The sequence below is a fragment of the Camelus dromedarius genome, chromosome 7, assembly GCF_036321535.1.
Source record: "Camelus dromedarius isolate mCamDro1 chromosome 7, mCamDro1.pat, whole genome shotgun sequence".
NCBI lineage: Eukaryota > Metazoa > Chordata > Mammalia > Artiodactyla > Camelidae > Camelus > Camelus dromedarius.
Genome location: NC_087442.1, coordinates 73,904,245 through 73,921,572, shown reverse-complemented (window position 1 = coordinate 73,921,572; position 17,328 = coordinate 73,904,245). Strand labels below are relative to the sequence as shown.

Sequence of the window (17,328 nt, the reverse complement as noted above, 5' to 3'; positions counted from 1 at the left end):
TCTTCCATCACCTCCTTCACCTCCGTTCCCCTCCCTTTCTTTTTTTTTTTTCCCCACAGGAATGCTGGCTTTTATTCAGCTGTAGACGGGGGGGGGGGGGGGGGGGGGGTGGGGGGGGGTGGGGGGGTGGGGGTGGGGGGGGGTGTATAAACTGCTGTGAAGGGATGGCTGCGGGCAGCTACTAGTAGCCTCCATACTCCTTTAAGATCGCCTGGAAAATCATCAGGGAGTCAGTGGCGAAAATAATGATGAACACATGGTCAGAAGGATGCCCAGCACCAGGGTGCAGACGTTCAGGCACTTGGCGGTGGAGGCATAGCTTTGGACCCCAAGGACATCGCCCACCATCTTCTGGTCCCTGGACTTCACGGAGTAGGCAAATGCCATGAAGCCCAGGCAGCACACGTTCAGGAAGAGGGTGTTGAACAGGGACCAGACGATGTGGTCGGGCACGGAGGTCTCACTGCGGATGTTGATCACGGTGGTCGTCATGGGGGCTGGGCTCTGGGAAGCCCCCAGCATCCCCCACCTCGTGCTCCTCCTTAAGCATCTCATAAAATGGGGGTACGCCCACGTGGGCACCAGGGAAGGCGGCCTGGGAGATGCCATGGTGCCAGAAGAGAGAAGCTGCGGTCTGGATGGCGGCACGGTGCTCAGGGGACCCGTTCCCTTCCCTTTCTAACTCAGTATAATTTCCAGGAAGCTTCATAAATACCTTTCCAGCACATTTCTTCTCTGTCTTTGAGTTTCTCACATTTTCAGGATATCAAGTAGCTTCACTTCCTTTGGTCTTTTACCACATTGACTTGTTGCACAGTGTTTAAGGGAGTGGTAAAGGGAACAGTTAATAACTGATGTTTCTATCCCTTTCTTCCTTAAGCAGAGAAGACCACACATTTTCTCTGCACCTTTTATTTTCTCTTCTGCCCTTTCTCCTTTCTACCATAATTCATCTTTCCCCCCTCCCTCTGCCACTCTAAAATGATCTTTATTCTGTGGCTTATTCCCTTCATCTCTCCATGTCTCTTAGGGTCATATAAAAAGAAAATGGTCAGAAGATTGGAATTTTGAGTCTTGTTGCTCTGTGGGTTATTAGTGACTAGAAAGTGTTGGAGCTCTGTAGAGCAAATGCGAGATATAGTCTGTCCCCTTTAGTAATCTTGATGGAGAAGGTTAGGAAGGAGAGAGGCCTGTTTGTATAAAACAAAAACTTTCTAGGTTTTGATGAGTGTGTCAAGGAGAAATCCTAGCAGGCAGTTTCCCAAAGAGCGGGCAGTTGGAGGTAGGATGGAGAATATAATTAACCTCATACTCAGAAGGTCTGTATTCTAGTGCCAGCTTTGCCTCTAACTGGTGACTTGAATAAGTCACCTACACATCTCTGTATTTCTGATTCCTTGTTTTCAAAAGGAGCATTCAGCACAGATGAGTTTTAAGGTCCTGAACAGTTCTGAAAGATTCGAATAGAACTGAGTAACTATAGTGTTGAAGATAACATTCTTTTTCCCATTTTAAAAACCTTTTGTTTTTTGGCCTACAAGAAGGCAATATATTGATTTTATTTTTCCTTTCTTGCAAAATTGATACTCTGGAGAAAATTCAGGGGAATTTTTAAAAATATAATTAAATACAATTGCTTTTTAATGATGTTTTATGATAGACCTAATCTGCATTGAGCACATTTTAACTCTGTGTGGGACTTACATTATATTTCAACTAACCATTTCTTTTGAATAACCATTCTTTCACTCACTGTAGTCTCTGAAGAGAGCTTCTCAAGAATTTGCCTATCCACCAAAAATGGTGTGTTTATTACTTCCCGTGTTGTATTTTATGTATTGAGAAAAATTTAATACCTATAAATGAAGAACCTCAATGGTAGCCTTTTAGGTACTTATAAGCTACATGTTTACTAACATTTTTTTCCAGAGCATTCAGTGGGTGAAAGAGGTTATTACTTCTTTTTCTTTGTATTCTTCATTTTTACTTCTTCCATTATGTAGAATCTTGTATAAAGTTTTCCTTTTTGTCACATATTTTTATGTCTCCACTGTATATTAAAATGAAATTGCCAGAGGTTTTTATGTATCTATACTAGTGGTAAAGTATTTGGGTAAAGGAGAGTATTAAGCCAAGCCAGTAATTGCAACTTAACTTGAAAATTACTGAGACATTTTATTAAATGTAAGACTTTATAACTATATTATTAATCATAAAAAAATGAGCAAAATTTTGACTCTAGATTTTGCTCAAAGACCAGGTGATTTTGACCAAGAATTATTTGATAAGTTGGGACATATCTCTTAGCATTGTGGTTTGTAAGATCCCAAAACATATAAAATCAGCTGAATTAGGATGTTGGATTTACATGTTTATTTCATGTGATAGATATTATTTTAAAATTATTGTAAACAAATAAGGTATTGCAAAAATAAGATAGTAATTAAAATTCTGAGAAATAACTACCAAATTTAATTATTAAGAGATCATAATTTCTACTGGTAACCTATCCAAAATAAGTCCACATAACATGCTTTATGTATGTTTTCTTTTTAGATCAAAGAAAGCAAAGAATTCAATTGATAAATCAACTGAGACTGACAATGGCTATGTATCCCTTGATGGGAAAAAGACTGTTAAAAGCAGTGAAGATGGAGTACAAAGCCATGAACCTCAGTGTGAAACTCTTCGACCAGAAGAGACAGCCTGGAGCACAGGCACACTGAGGAACATTCCCAGCAAAGTAAGTGTGATTTTTAAAAATAGTTAGTGTGATTTTACATAACCTAATGCGAAGCGACTTAGACATAGTAGTCGCCCTTCAATATATGTATTTCCTCCAGAATTTGTCCTGTGAGCCTTTATAGATCACACTGATGGAAATGAAAAATCAATAAAGTAGTGTGAATAATCTTGATTTCTGGTATAACTTGGCACCTTCTGAATTGATTGATGTCTCCAATTTTTCTGAAATATCAAAGTACCATATCTATATAGTTGTTATTTGTTAAACCTTATTTTTTTTCTTTCCCTATTTCTGTCTGTATAAAAATTTCTTTCAAATGAAACATGTAGAGGGGAGGGCATAGCGTAAGTAGTAGAGTGCATGCTTAGTAGGCACAAAATCCTGGGTTTAATCCCTAGTACCTCTATTAAGAAAATCAATCAATCTAATTACCTCCTCCCCCTAAAAGACAAAAGAAAACATGTAAATTATTCTAGAAACTGAATTAAGACCCTGGTTTTCCATTCATGTTCTCTATATGAAAATATTACCTTGTTTTTCCTACCTTTGTTACCTTTGGTGTTGGCACCTTTGTTTTGTTTTTAATTTGAAAAAAATTTTTATTGAGGATATATCTGTTAAGGATAACAATTGTTTATTTGCTTTTCCAGAAGAAACCCTGGGTTTATTGTAACAAAGCCTAGTGTGGTATCTTTCTCTTTGTTTCTGTGAATTTTTTGGTTAAATAATTTATTCTTTAGAAGCTGTTATAGTTAAAAAAAAATCATATTAAAAGATGTTACCTCTGTTACTTTAGGAATGTAAACATTAAGAAGTGTGTTGAGGAAAGTAAATAAAAGTCTATTGTCTAATTTTGAGTGAAGTATGTATTACTGCTTGGCAGGATATGTATTTTCAGTACCTGTTGCTATATAATAAATAGCATGAGATGGCAATGAAATATAGTCTCTTGCTCTGATTTTAGATTTTTGAAGCATTTAGGTCTCTGGAAATGTGAGCCTCACATCCCTGGCATCAGTTGACAATTAAATTTTTAGTCATGAGTTTTCAAACACATTTCCAGGTATCTATTACCTAGTAATGTTACATGAGAGGAACATGAAAGTATGAATGAAATACTTGTTCTGGAGCCTCTCGGTTTTAGAATTTCTGAAACCTGGATGTCTCTTACCAATTGATATGTGCATGGTGTTGTCTGTCTGGTATGTGCTTTCATTCACCTGCCAACCACCTCCCGCCTCATAACCCATTATTAAATATACTTGGTTTTACGATTGATGGCAGTTTTGGTTGTGATAATAGTATAATGCATTTCAGGCCGCTCAGCTTCTTTTAAATGGTCTCTCTTCTGCTTTTATACTATTTTATTGTCTCAATTTTGTAAGCTATTTCAAACCTTTTCGTGAACAGACACATTATAGGACAATATTTGACAAATTGCTGTTGAATTACTCCTAAAATTAAAATAACAACTGTAGTTAGTGATTTAAGACATTTTTCAGAAAATCAAGTAGTACTAATAATTTCAGGTTTTCTGATGTATTTGAAGGTATGTGTGTATATGTATATATAATTTACAGTTCTTCCGTTTTAAAGCTACAGAGTCAGTCAGAAATTACCAGTAATCCTCCTTGTGTACTCTCAACGTAGGATACCCAAAGGACAGTAACAAATGTCTCTGATGAAGTCTCCAGTGAAGAAGGTCCTGAAACAGGATACCCATTACGCCATCATGCAGACAGGACTTCTGAGAGTATTCTTCGGAATAGAAAGTCACACCATTATAAGAAATATTACCCTAATGAGGTATATACTTTGGCCTTACATCTGTACATGCATATCTCTTTTATATGTTACTAATTTATAACTTCTTTGAATAAATGAACATAATTATTGAAATAACAAATATTTCCTATCAGTATCTTATTGTTATATGATCTGGATTTACAGAGGAGCAGTTTTAGATTAATGTATTTCATACGTGATAAATAGCCACATTGTACTCATTTTGTGCATCTTCTCTGAAGACTCATACACGTACTTTGTTGTTTCCTTTTTACGAACATCCTGGAGAGACAGTCTGTGAACTCCTGTATTAGTCTTTTCCACAATTTGAAAGGCTTTATGACTTCTGGATTATAGCAAAGTTACTATTCGAAGTGACTTCCTTCATGCTACTGTCACCGGTAATTTGCCCATACTATAAAATTCAATCCCTTTATCTTCTTTGATTCTATTTTTCTTTATTAATGTTTGTTTTTCTCTAAACCCTTTTCTAACTTTATCACATCTCTTGAAGTTATCACATCTGTTGAAACTATTTAAATAGAAAAAAATTTTCGTTCAGTTGTATTTTCAGATTTTATTCTAAGGACAGGATATTACCTTGCTTTAAGACAAATGAATTACTCCTTACATCACTTTTTGATAAATGTCACCTTCTACTCTTTTTGTACTGTGTTTGATTTTTTTTTTAATGATTTAGTGTTAAACTTTTGAAAAATCTAATATTATGCTGTGCTGGAATGTGAATACATTAAGAGTTTTAAGATGAGAAGAGTTACTTATTTTTTTGTACACTTCTGTGTGGTTGTATCTAGTCAATCTTTCTAGTGACTATGGCTGTTTCTTTCAGTGGCTGCCGTTAGGAAGACACTAATGCCTGTGTGTCTGCTCATTGTCTTTTCACTTGTATCATCTGATATACCGTCTCCTGTTCCTAAACTAATAACCATGCTTGTGAAATTCACAGTTTTATTCGATGTACAGTTAGAAGTCAGTTGGTCCTGAAGAGGATTCAAGACCTCCTACAGAGGGAGGTGTCCACTCTCCTATAGAATAAATTATTTGGCTTTAGAGGTATTGTCTCATCCGGTAACCTTTGCTCTTCTTGGTTTACAACTGTAGTTTGAAATATTGAGGTTCTTGAATGGCAGAACATTATTTACTAATCTTAACTTTAAAATAAATGTTACTTAAAATCTTCCAGATTTCAAGCTAAGTAAGGCTGATAATTAGCTAGTAGGCATTGATTGTTTTAAATCTTTTTTTAAGAATGTAAAAGATTACATAAAAATAAAATCTGATCTTCAAATTCTTCATCTGTGAAGTGAGGAATTTTAGACTAGAAGATATTTGAAAGATTCTATTTCATTTCCAAAAGTTCTTTACTTTCAAGTCAAACCAACTTCAAAATTGTTTTTTATTTGCTTCAAAATAGCAAAACAAAACCTCCTTTGAATAAGTAAGATTAAGACAGAGGATTTGTAGTGTCGTTTTGCATCTTTATGTATTTATTATCATACTTTTCAAATTATTGGCAATACTGTTTTCTTTTAGAGTGAGGCACAAAGAAATCATTTGGGAAGCACTTTGTGCGTGGTTAGGACTGGTGGGCCTCACTATAAGATAGGTCAGGGACCCAGCCATTTGTTATAAGCCTCTCAGATGTCAGCATCTATAGATACACTTTTTAGTGGTGTTCTGTTTTTCCAGAAGAATTATCCAATCTTCTGGTGGCATGGGAGTGGTAGATATTATACCACACTGCCATGTGTTTGGCACCAAGAGGGTTGGGGGTGAGGTTGTGATCTTGCCATTCGGTGTGTGGACTTTCACTTAGCTCTCCTCCCTCCCACCCTTCAGTCTGCCACCTCTACCCCTACCCTGGTTTCTTGTCTTTTTCTACGATCTACTATATCTGATTGACTTCTAGTCTCCTATTCGGAAGATGGTGGTAGAATTACTTGGTTATCTGGGATATAGGTGTAGGTGATGTCCAGGGGAATTCAAGCATTTGTCCTGTTTCTTTCTCTGTCTTGCTTTAACTCTACAAGTATCTTTCAGTTTTTATTCCCTATTATAGATTGGCTCTTCATCTGTTGAATGTAGCATTTGATGGGAAGCATGGTGAAGAAACCATGGGCTTATAGTCAGATTATTTAAGTGACTTTGGAAAAATTCTTTAGATTATCTGAGTCTCAGTTTCTGCATCCATGCAATGGGGAGAGGAGGAGACTGGCTTCACCAGATTGTTAGGATTAAATAAGATGATGCATAATTGCCTGGCACAAAGCATATAAATCCTTATTCCCTTCAAATATTTCAGTTCAAATACTTTTTCTTCTCTTAAAGATTATATGCTCAGTTTTAGCTCTCTGTCTAAAGATTTGAAATGAGCAGAGCAGATCATTAAATAATCTATTAACTTGAGCTGTTTCCTTTAACTGTAAAATTTCCTATTTTTAGGCTTTATTCAGCAATTTGCAGTGAAATTCAAAGTGGCCATTAGCCACATAATTATTGCAGGAAAAATTCTGTTTGAAATGTAAGCAATTAATAGGCAATAATTTTTAGATTTTACATTTGTAAAATGGCCCAGTATTTGGCAGAATACATTTATAAGGAATTACAGATATTTCCTTATCCCTTAAATCACCCATTAGTTTCACTTAAACAGTCATCAGGCCTTTAATCCTGTTACTTATTTCTACATCTGATTAGCCAATCTGCATCAGAAATTAGTGATAGATAATAAACTAGCTTTATAAAAAATTTTGAATTAATCATTACTGATAATACAGTCTGTGCCTTACTATGTAATGAAAACCATTGTGATGGAAGCCATATGCCTCAGGTGTTCTGGTTGACGTTAGTGAATTTGAAATACTTCTGCACTGCTTTTCATAAAACAAAGCCATCTAATTTTTACCCTTTTCTCTTTCTGTATTTTTTCTCTTTTTATTTCTTTATTCATTTTCTGCTCAACTCTTTCAAAAAATTTTTACTTCTCCCTCATACAGACAACTGTCTTCCCACAAATACTCTATAAATACACTAAATATATATTTATGGTGCCACATTCTAATATAAATAAATTATCAACAGTATATCTCATTCATGTAAGATATTTTGTTACCTGTGCTAAGGATGGCAAAAAAATAATGTTTTGTTTCCGTCTTTCATGGACCTAATGGTGTATTTGAGAGTTATGATTTGAGAATATGAAATACATGAACGTTTAAATAGCACAGACAATATTGTAGATACTAGATAACAATACAGAATTTATTGTCAAATGAATATAAATAGTAATAACTCACTTTAGGGACAGAGTGATTTCTTTCAGTAGAGAGTAGCTTTAAGCTAACATTTGTTGAGCCCTTGTTTTGTACTGGGTTTGTATTAAAAGCTACAGTGCTCGTTTGATTTTCCTTATCTCTTTAAGGTAGTTTTATTCCCTGTTGGTAGATGACTAAACTACGGCTCAAAAACAAAGTAAGGCAGCTAGAAAGAGGTATAGATGGTATTTTCCTGATACTTTGTTGAGTAGGCTTTAAAGGAGAGTAGGAGCATAATCAGAGGCTAGATTGGCAAAGAACAATTGATGTTCAGGGCCAGGGAGCAACCCAGTGTCACTGGAGGAGAAGGTAGTGGTATGGAGAATGGAGAACAAGGCCTGAAGCAGCACATTTGAAGACAAGTGTGCTGAGTGGAGGAATGGGAACTGTATCCAGAGGAGCACTGGGAAGCCACAGAAGGATTCTGGTCAGAGGAATGTAAGAATAGCTGCACTGTAGGAAGGTTAATCTGGAAAGAAGGAAAGGCCTTTCAGATAGGGGTCAGTTAGGAAGGTCTTGTAGCAAACAAGGTGTGAATGATAAAGTCTGAACTCTGGTGATAACGTGGGAGAGAGAGAGGGATAACTATAAAACATTTAAAAGTATATTTGACAAATCTTAGTGACAGAGGATAGCTAAAAACAAATCCAGAAATTTTGGCATACTTAACTACAAGGATGGCTATTACCATTCTTTATTTAGGAAAGGTTATTTTGAATTAATTTAAATCAAAATTTTACTCGTAAGTATTTGTTTTGTACATTAAACACTCCTAGGGGGAAAAATTGATTAGACATGTAATTTGGGCCTTTTAGTTTTTCACTTTTATACCATAGATTGTCTAAAAAACCTGAGTTGGCAGTTATCTTCCTGTTATAGATTATTTATTATTTTTATATCAATTTATTGAACTTCTGTTTGAAAAACAAAAACAGTAGATACAGGACATCTGTTTTTGCTTAAAAAAAAGACTAGAGTAAGAAAAGAACTCCATTAATCACATCAATTAATGTGGGTTAATATTCACTACGCAGTCCGTATAGACTTAGGCTAGTCTTGGCCTGCCTGAATTTTGAACTTTGTGTAAAGTTTAAGAGAAAACAGGCATAACCTTTGCCTGCAAAATAACACTTGAGCTGAGATGTAAAATCAAATAAATTTTGATATGAGGAAGTTTTCTTACTACTTACAAACTAATATGTGTTTTAACGTTTTGCTATTCATTTCACTGTCATTTGACAGTGTATTTGTTGTTTTAATAAAAAGTAGGAATATATGTTTCTGATAGAATCCTTTGAGTTGGAAGGGTACATAAATTGTATTAATGTCAAAGGATATCTTGATTTCAGGATGCCCCTAAATCGGGTACTAGTTGCAGCTCTCGCTGTTCAAGTTCCAGACAGGATTCTGAGAGCACAAGGCCAGAATCTGAAACAGAAGATGTATTATGGGAAGACTTGTTACATTGTGCAGAATGCCGATCATCTTGTACCAGTGAGACAGATGTGGAAAGTCCTCAAATTAATCCATGTGTGAAAAAAGAATATAGAGACGACCCTTTTCATCAGGTTGGTTTACAGTATTGGATTATGTGGGGCCATCAGTCTAGCTCCTTTAAGTGTATCTACAGATTTTAACAGAGGTGAAGAAAAAGCTTACATTCAATTAATACAATGTTCCTGTATTTTTTTTTTTTCTTTTTATGTGAGCTGTGGTCTGGCTTCATTGGAACATAGAATCTCAGTATTTTTATTATGATGTGTCACTCACCTTGCAAACATAAGTTCCTGAGAAGTTGTTGGTAAATGGAGTTTTGTAAGTCAAATTGTATTTTAGATGCATTAGTCCTTTTCTCACTCCGCAGACTTCATGATCAGATTCATCTACACCTGTGGCCTTAACTCCACCTGTAAGGTTATAATTCACAAATCTACATCTCATGAATATCAGATTGTATCTCCAAGTGCCTAACAGTAATGCTATCAAAAAGAAATATAATGAGAGTTACATATGTTAATTTAAAAGTTTCTGGGTAGCCTCATTAAAAACATTTTAAAAGGTGAAATTAATTTAAATATGTTTTGTTTAACCCAATATATTTAAAATATTATCACTTCAACATATAACTAACATGAAAAAATGAATGAAGTATTTTACATTTTATAATACTCAGACTTCAAAATCTATTGTGATCACTTACAGCACATCTCATTTGGACTAGCCACATTTCAAGCACTCAGTAGCCACATGTGAGTAGGGTACCATATTGGACAGCACAGGTCATAGGACATCTTCATTTCAATGTCCCACCAGTTCTTAACATTTAACCAAAACCCCTCTTTCTTCATAAATCTGTTTTTCTTATGGCACTCACAGTCTTGATGAATGACATCTTCATCCACTCACTCACCAGTCCAGAAACACTGTGGTCATTTAAAATCTTCACTCTTCCTCACCTTCCCTCTTTTATCCAGCTCCTCATCAAATCCTAATAATAAAACCAACAAGTAAACCCTTAGAAAATTAGAGCTAGGAGGAAACCTCCTTAATCTGATAAAAAAAAAGAAAGTACCTGTCAAAGAGCCTCCTAAAAACGTGTTTATTTAATGGTGAAATTTTAGGAACATTTCTACTAAAGTCAGGAACAAGACAGAGATACCCATTATCGCTGCTTTTTCTATCAGTCCACCAGCATGTATGTTTGTTTGTCTGTTTTAGTTGGACTTAGACTGATTTCAATTCCACATTAAAGAACAAAATGTCAAGAACAGCAAAAATAATTTTGAAGAATAACAGAGGACTTTCCCTACTGGGTATAAAAATTTACTTTAAAGATATAGTAATTAAGATAGTATGGTACAGCTGTATGCTATAGATTGAATTTTATGTCCCCTCAAAATTCATAGGTTGAAACCTAATCCCCAATGTGATAGTATTTGGAGATGGGGCCTTTGGGAGGTGATTAGGTCATGAAGGTATAGCCCTCGTGAATAGGATTACTGCCCCTATAAAAGAGGTGCCCTAGAAAACTCCTTTTTCTCTTCCATCATGTGAGGTTACAGCAAAAAGAGGGCAATCTATGAACTAGGGAAGTGAGATCTCACCAGACATCAAATCTGCTGGAAGCTTGATCTTAGACTTCCCACCCTCCAGGACTGTGAGGAACAGATTTATGTTCTTTGTAAGCCATCCAGTCTGTGGTATTTTGTTATAGCAGCCTAAACAGACTAAGACAGTGTGTAAACAAATAGGCCAGTGGGACAGAATAGAAAACCAAGAAAGAGATTCCTACTTACATGGATCTCTAGTGTATGACATATGTGGCATTACCAATCAGTAGAAAAAGAATGGATTGTTCAGTATATGGTTGTGGGCAAAATGATTATTCATACACAAAAATTTATTCTAGATAGGTCCTAAATGCTGTGAAGAAGTAAAACTTTAAAATATTTAGAAGAAAATGTAAGAAAAAATATTTGTTACTTTAGGTAAGAAAATAGTTTTTTAAGCTAGATACAATAGTACAAGCAAACATCAAAAATGAAGGGATTGATAAATTTGAGTATTTTCAAATGTAAAACTTTTAGCTACAAATTAAGACATAAACATTGTTAAAAGACAAGCCACAGGCTAGGAGAAGATTTTTCCAGTATATTACTATACAGAACACATACAGAACTCCTACAGATTTATAAGTAAAAGACAAATGACTCAGTAGAAAAATGAACAAAGGATGTGAACAAGTTACTCCCCTAGATAGTTAATACAGAATAAAGTAAAAATGGTCAGCCTTATTAGTAATCAGGGAAATGTAATTTAGAACAGTCAGGTACCATTTCATATCTATCAGATTGTAAAAATTTTAAATCTGATAAATTTCATAATTTTCAAGAATATGAAGAAAGAACTCTTAGTTAATGCTGGTGTTAGTATAAATCTGCACAACTACTTTGGAGAGTGCTTTGTTATTTTATAATGAAATTGAATGTCTGCTTTCTCTAGGACTCTTCTCACTCCCAACAATATACTTTAGAAGATGGGCACAAGGATACATACATAAAAATGTTCATTGCACTGTGTGTGATAGTGCAAAATGGAAAATAATGCAATAGCCAACAGTAGAAGAGTTAAGAAATCATGGCATGTGATAAAATAGTACACAGCAGTGAAATTGAATGAACTCAGAGTTACATATATCAAAAAGAATAAATCTTGTGAATATAACTGAATGAAAAAAGCAAGGTACAGGATTATACATACGATATACTATTTATAATAAAGTTTTAAAACATGCAAGGTTATATATTAATGAGTAAAAGCATATACAGTAAGAGTATAAAATCATGCAAGGGACTAATAAACACCAAATTTAGAGAGTAGATCTGGGGAATAAAAGAAGGGAATGAGAGCAGGGAAGGGCACAAAGTCAGTTTCAATTTTGCCTGTCATTTTTTAAAATTAAAGTATTTGGAACAAATAGGGATAAAGTAAAAATATAAAACCAAGTGTTATTCTCTATCTGATTGAAATGTTTCAATTAAAAATGTATCAATTCATTTTGGCTTCAGCTATAGGAAGAGTGTAAGGGGAAAGAAGCCTTGTCACAGGTACTTGAGGAGTGAGAATGAGGAATGAGGCTTACAAAGCATGACCGTCAAGCCAGAAAGAGAAAGAAAAATACCATATGATACCACTTAATATGTAGACTCTTAAAAAAATGACACAAATGAACTTATTTACAAAACAAAAACAGACTCACAGACAGAAAACAAACTCATGGTTACCAGGGGGAAAGAGGCGGGTGGAGGGATAAATGGGGAGTTCAGGATTTACAGATGCTAACTACTATACATAAAATAGATAAACAACAAGGTCCTACTGTATAGCACAGGGAACTATATTCAATAGCTCGTAATGCCTATAATGAGAAAGAATATGAAAAGGAATATATGTATATATATATGTATAACTGAATCACTATGCTGTACACCAGAAATTAACACAACATTATAAACAAACTATACTTCAATTAAAAAAATAGAATAAAACAACAAAAAAACGCATGACTGTGATAGTTCGGAGAAAATGAAGGAATGTTTTGGTCCCCATCCCCCCAGAGATGAAGATGAGAGCTATTTGAGCACTTATGTGCTTAGGAGAAAAACAGTAGGGAAGAATTGAGGAGGTACAGGAGAAAAAGTTGTTGAGTGAGAATTTCTTAGGGTTCTGAAGAGGAGGCATAGTTAGGAAGCTTTTCCTCCTACAGGAAGAGGAGCACACCCTCTGCTGAGTTAGGAGGATGAGGAAGAGTATGTAAAGCAAGTAAGATGTTGAAAGAGTTACTGCCTGATGGTCTCTATTCTGTGAACTGTTAACAGTAAAGAAATGAGATGGTAGAATTAGGTGCTTGTGGGTGATGGTGAAAGCTTGAAGTTGCCATTTGTGGGAAATGGAGATGGTGGGGAAAGAGTATGTGTTCAAGCCAGTTAACACATTTAAAAGAGTCACACTGCCATATTGTTGAGGGTCCACCTGGGTTCTGAAACCATGAATTTGTTGTTGCCCATTCTATACAGTTGTGTGATATTCTTCAGAATATAGTATAATAATCATTATAATAGCAAACATATAAGAAGCATTTATTGTATACAGTTCACTGTGCAAAGTAATCTAGATGCAGTGTCTCAAGCAATTCTCACTACCTGTGATAGTATAGTTTATTTTTTATTTTATAGATGAGAAAATGGAGTCTTAGAATTAAATAATACCCCCAGAGTCACACAGTGCAGGTGCTAAATAGTTGCTATTCAAAGGACAGGATTGGGGCTGATAATACTGATTGAAATAATGGATATGGTAAGAATCTAGATATGTCAGGTTGAGAAGGAAATGAATCCAGGAAGAAACTGATAGATTGAAGGATAAGTATATTCAAGGAAAGGTGTTTTTTGAATTGAAGTTTTGAGAGACCTGGGAAGAGGTTGTAGTTGAAGGCTCATTTCTGAATTAGAGCAGTTCTGTGTGTTGACAGGGTCTGAGATATGGCCATGGGAACAGCTGAAAGTCCCTGAATTTAAGAAGTGGGAAAAATAAGTAAATAAAACAACAGTGAGCAATGTTTGAGAATAGGGTGTTGGATGAGTCATTTGCATCTTCATGTAAGCCAGTGAGGATAATAACTAGAACTGAGGTTTAGGAAAATGCCTGTGAGCTATTTTCCCAGCAACACTGTAAGTGGTGCAGAGGCAGGGATTATGTATCCTTTTGCTCCCTGTTGTATCAGTTCCTGGTACATAGTAGGCATATAATAGGTACTAGTTGAGTGAATGAATGAAAAAAAAATTTTTTTTCAAAACATGCCAATTAGGCCTATTTTAAGTGATTTAAAAAATTGTTCTGATGAATGCTCTTTATAATAAATTGGTCCTAAATCTTGTTACACCACCCTGCTCCTTTTTTGATAAGATAAATTTTTTTTTTAATGTTCTACTCTGGGTATTTAATTATAGTATACTAAGCTTACATTGGTTTTGCCAATGTAAAGACTTTTTTGCATACATTTCGTGTTCTGAGACTTCTGAAAATAAGCTCATGTTTTCAGTTTTACTAATAGTTGTGTAATGGATATTAGCTCCCTTTAACAAAAAACTGCTGAGCAATATCTGTTTTAGATTTGGAGGACCCTTTTCTGTGTACCATGAAGACTGAAAAAAATCCCTCATAAAGAAACACTGAATATTTGAATCAGTGTGCAGTAGTCAGGATGTCACCAAATTTATACTTTTGTTTTATTTTCTTTGTAAATAGTTATTGAAACATTTCTAAAGGAGAAAAATTTTCTCCTGTAGTCATGGCTTAGTATATAATAAAATATAAAGCCACATTCAAGTGAAATTCATTTTCAGTTGGTAAAGCCATATTTTAGTGGCTACAGTTCCCACAGGTGGAAACTCCAGTAAGGCAATTGTCGTGGTTAATTTATTTGAAATAAAACATGCCACTACTTAAGTGTTGAGGTTTTCAGGCAGTTTTGAATGAACAAGGGGCAAAGCAGTTAAGATTTTGATGAGGATAAAGCACAACCATTGAAAAAGTTCCAAATTTTAGTTTGAAAAACAACTAAGAAGAACATGTGTGATAAAATTATAAAATGGAATTTCTTGCTCTGTTGTTTTCCCTGAGCCTTTTAAAAAGTGTTTCATGTTATGTTCTTCTCCATACATCATAGGCCATACATGTTTCAACAAGATAGTTTTTCAGAGTACATTTGACAGACACATTCACACATGCAGATACCTGTATCTTTTAACTAACTCTTCAAATTCTCCATTTTCTAGTTGCTCTTTACTCTGTTGCCTTTTGGCTTTCTAGAAATAGGGAAATGCTATCAAATGCTGGTTAGAGTAACTGGGAAGTTACCTGGGCAAAATGAGTACTTTTAAAAGGAGAGTAGAGAACTGTTTGATTTCCTATTTCTGTCTGTAGATGGACATTCTTGGTGGTGGTGTGCCTTGCATCATGTAATTCACTGGTATAGACTGAGAGTTTAAAAAAGAAAAAAGAAAAAGAAAAACCAAAAAAACCAGTCTGTGTATCAGTGGTTGAAATCTGTTGCCTTTCAGGCTTAACACTTTTTCCATTCAGCTGCTCATACTTGATCCTAACTTTTTAGTTGCACTGTGTTTCATAATTGTTAAATTTCTAGGGAAAGTTTGATGCATATTTTGGTGCAAATTATTTCTAGCCCAAACTAGAATATTTTGTTTGGGGATAAATTATAAAACATCATAAGGAAGTAAGTGGATAATTAATAACTAGTATCTCATAGCTCTTAAGGCTCTCCAGTAGTGAAATACATACCATGAAGGTTAATGTATATTAAACTACTAAATCTTTGGAAAAGATAAAGTTTTAGGGGAAACTTCTTCATAGTCAAGTAACTAAATGTGAAAGGGTTTTGCCAGTACCATGACTACTGGCATTATGGTTTGCCTATGTAATTATTAATTAGGTTTTACTCTGTTTATAATAAAGAGAATATATAGTCTTACATAAAGAAAATTAATGTATGAGATCAGAATGATGATTTCTCATATCTGTTTTCTTATATATTGTATTATTATTTTGTACCTTTAATTGAAATGAATCAATGCAGCTTTATTCCCCCTAGAGGAAAATATTATATTCCTCAGTTTACAGAAACTTCTTTACCATATTTTAAACACATTTTTGTCCTCCAAAGAATATTCTAAAGTAGATTCTTCTGTTCATAGAAGTTATTTTAATGAAGTGTGTTATAAAAATAAGTTAGAAATACTGTAATGTAAACAAACAAATTTATCCCTCTCTGGGGCTAATCTTTTACTGTTACTTTTATCAATATCTGTTAATATAAAAATTAGTGTTTTATTAATTTTACTGCTATATTTAACCCACGACTATCCTGTTTTGAAGTTATATTCCTTTATAGATCTCAAAAAAACAAACAAAAAAACCCCAAACGACCTTACATATCAGATTATTTGTATTAAAGCTTTCAGTTTTTCTTTTTACCTTTTTCTATTTCTTGAAACCTCAAGATATACCTTATTCTATTGTGAAAGTACTTCTAGTTCTGTGTGCTTCAGCTTGCAATATTTGCTTTCAGAGGAAAAAAAAAGTTAAATCGAACCTTTGGAGAAAGGATAGATTAAAAATCAGAAAAGTAACTAAATCAAATATTAAGGGTAGGTGTGTATCTTTTTTCAGAATGAGACTGCATTACTGTTTAATCTTTCAAAGAGGTTCAAATCTCAGCTGTCATATTCTTTTGTATTGAATGATCATAAATTGGATAATTGGTAATATAAACATACGAATTTGATGTCCATTTGTCTTTAAACACTAGTGTATTAGTTACGTAGGCGGACAGACTACTAAGTGCTTTTGCTGATGCATTTTAGAGTATATTTGAACAATAGATTGCCTAATATATGTAATAGAAAGTTCTTAACTTGTTTTTGTAACTGTAATTATGTTACTTGTTCAGTGTATGCTAATTTTAAGATAGAATTTTTAGTGTCATTGACATTGTGCATGATCTGACTACGCATAGGTACATACATATGTTCTATTTATAAAATATAAATGCATCTATCAATTTCTACTTTTTAGTGTAGATAAAATTGTGTCTGTGTATATAGAGATACATACACACATACATGTTTTATAAAATGCAATTAATACATTCACCAATTTCTATTTATTTTTTATAGAGTCATTTGCCCTGGCTCCATAGTCCCCACCCGGGATTAGAAAAAATAAGTGCTATCGTATGGGAAGGTAATGACTGCAAGAAAGCGGACATGTCTGTACTTGAAATCAGTGGAATGATAATGAACAGGGTGGGTTTTTAAATTTTAATCTTTAGTTCAAGGATAAGACAGTGATTATTAATATATGAAACGATTACTGGGGATGTTA

At 34.4% G+C, this 17,328-nt stretch overlaps 1 protein-coding gene and 1 pseudogene across 12 annotated transcripts in view; one reads left to right on the top strand and one right to left on the bottom strand.

The window, feature by feature from the left end:
- The window catches only part of PHTF2 (putative homeodomain transcription factor 2), a 178,213-nt gene that overhangs the window by 76,224 nt on the left and 84,661 nt on the right, over window positions 1-17,328 (top strand). For 10 of the 12 annotated variants that reach the window (XM_064487643.1, XM_064487647.1, XM_064487644.1 and 7 more), the window contains exons 8-11: window positions 2,557-2,743; window positions 4,397-4,552; window positions 9,216-9,434; window positions 17,121-17,249. In XM_064487643.1, coding sequence (XP_064343713.1) covers window positions 2,557-2,743; window positions 4,397-4,552; window positions 9,216-9,434; window positions 17,121-17,249 — 691 coding nt within the window. The remainder of the gene's footprint in view (window positions 1-2,556; window positions 2,744-4,396; window positions 4,553-9,215; window positions 9,435-17,120; window positions 17,250-17,328) is intronic. The other 2 variants (XM_064487651.1, XM_031454768.2) reach the window with 1 other exon arrangement.
- LOC105093043 (interferon-induced transmembrane protein 3-like) lies at window positions 182-577 on the bottom strand (annotated as a pseudogene).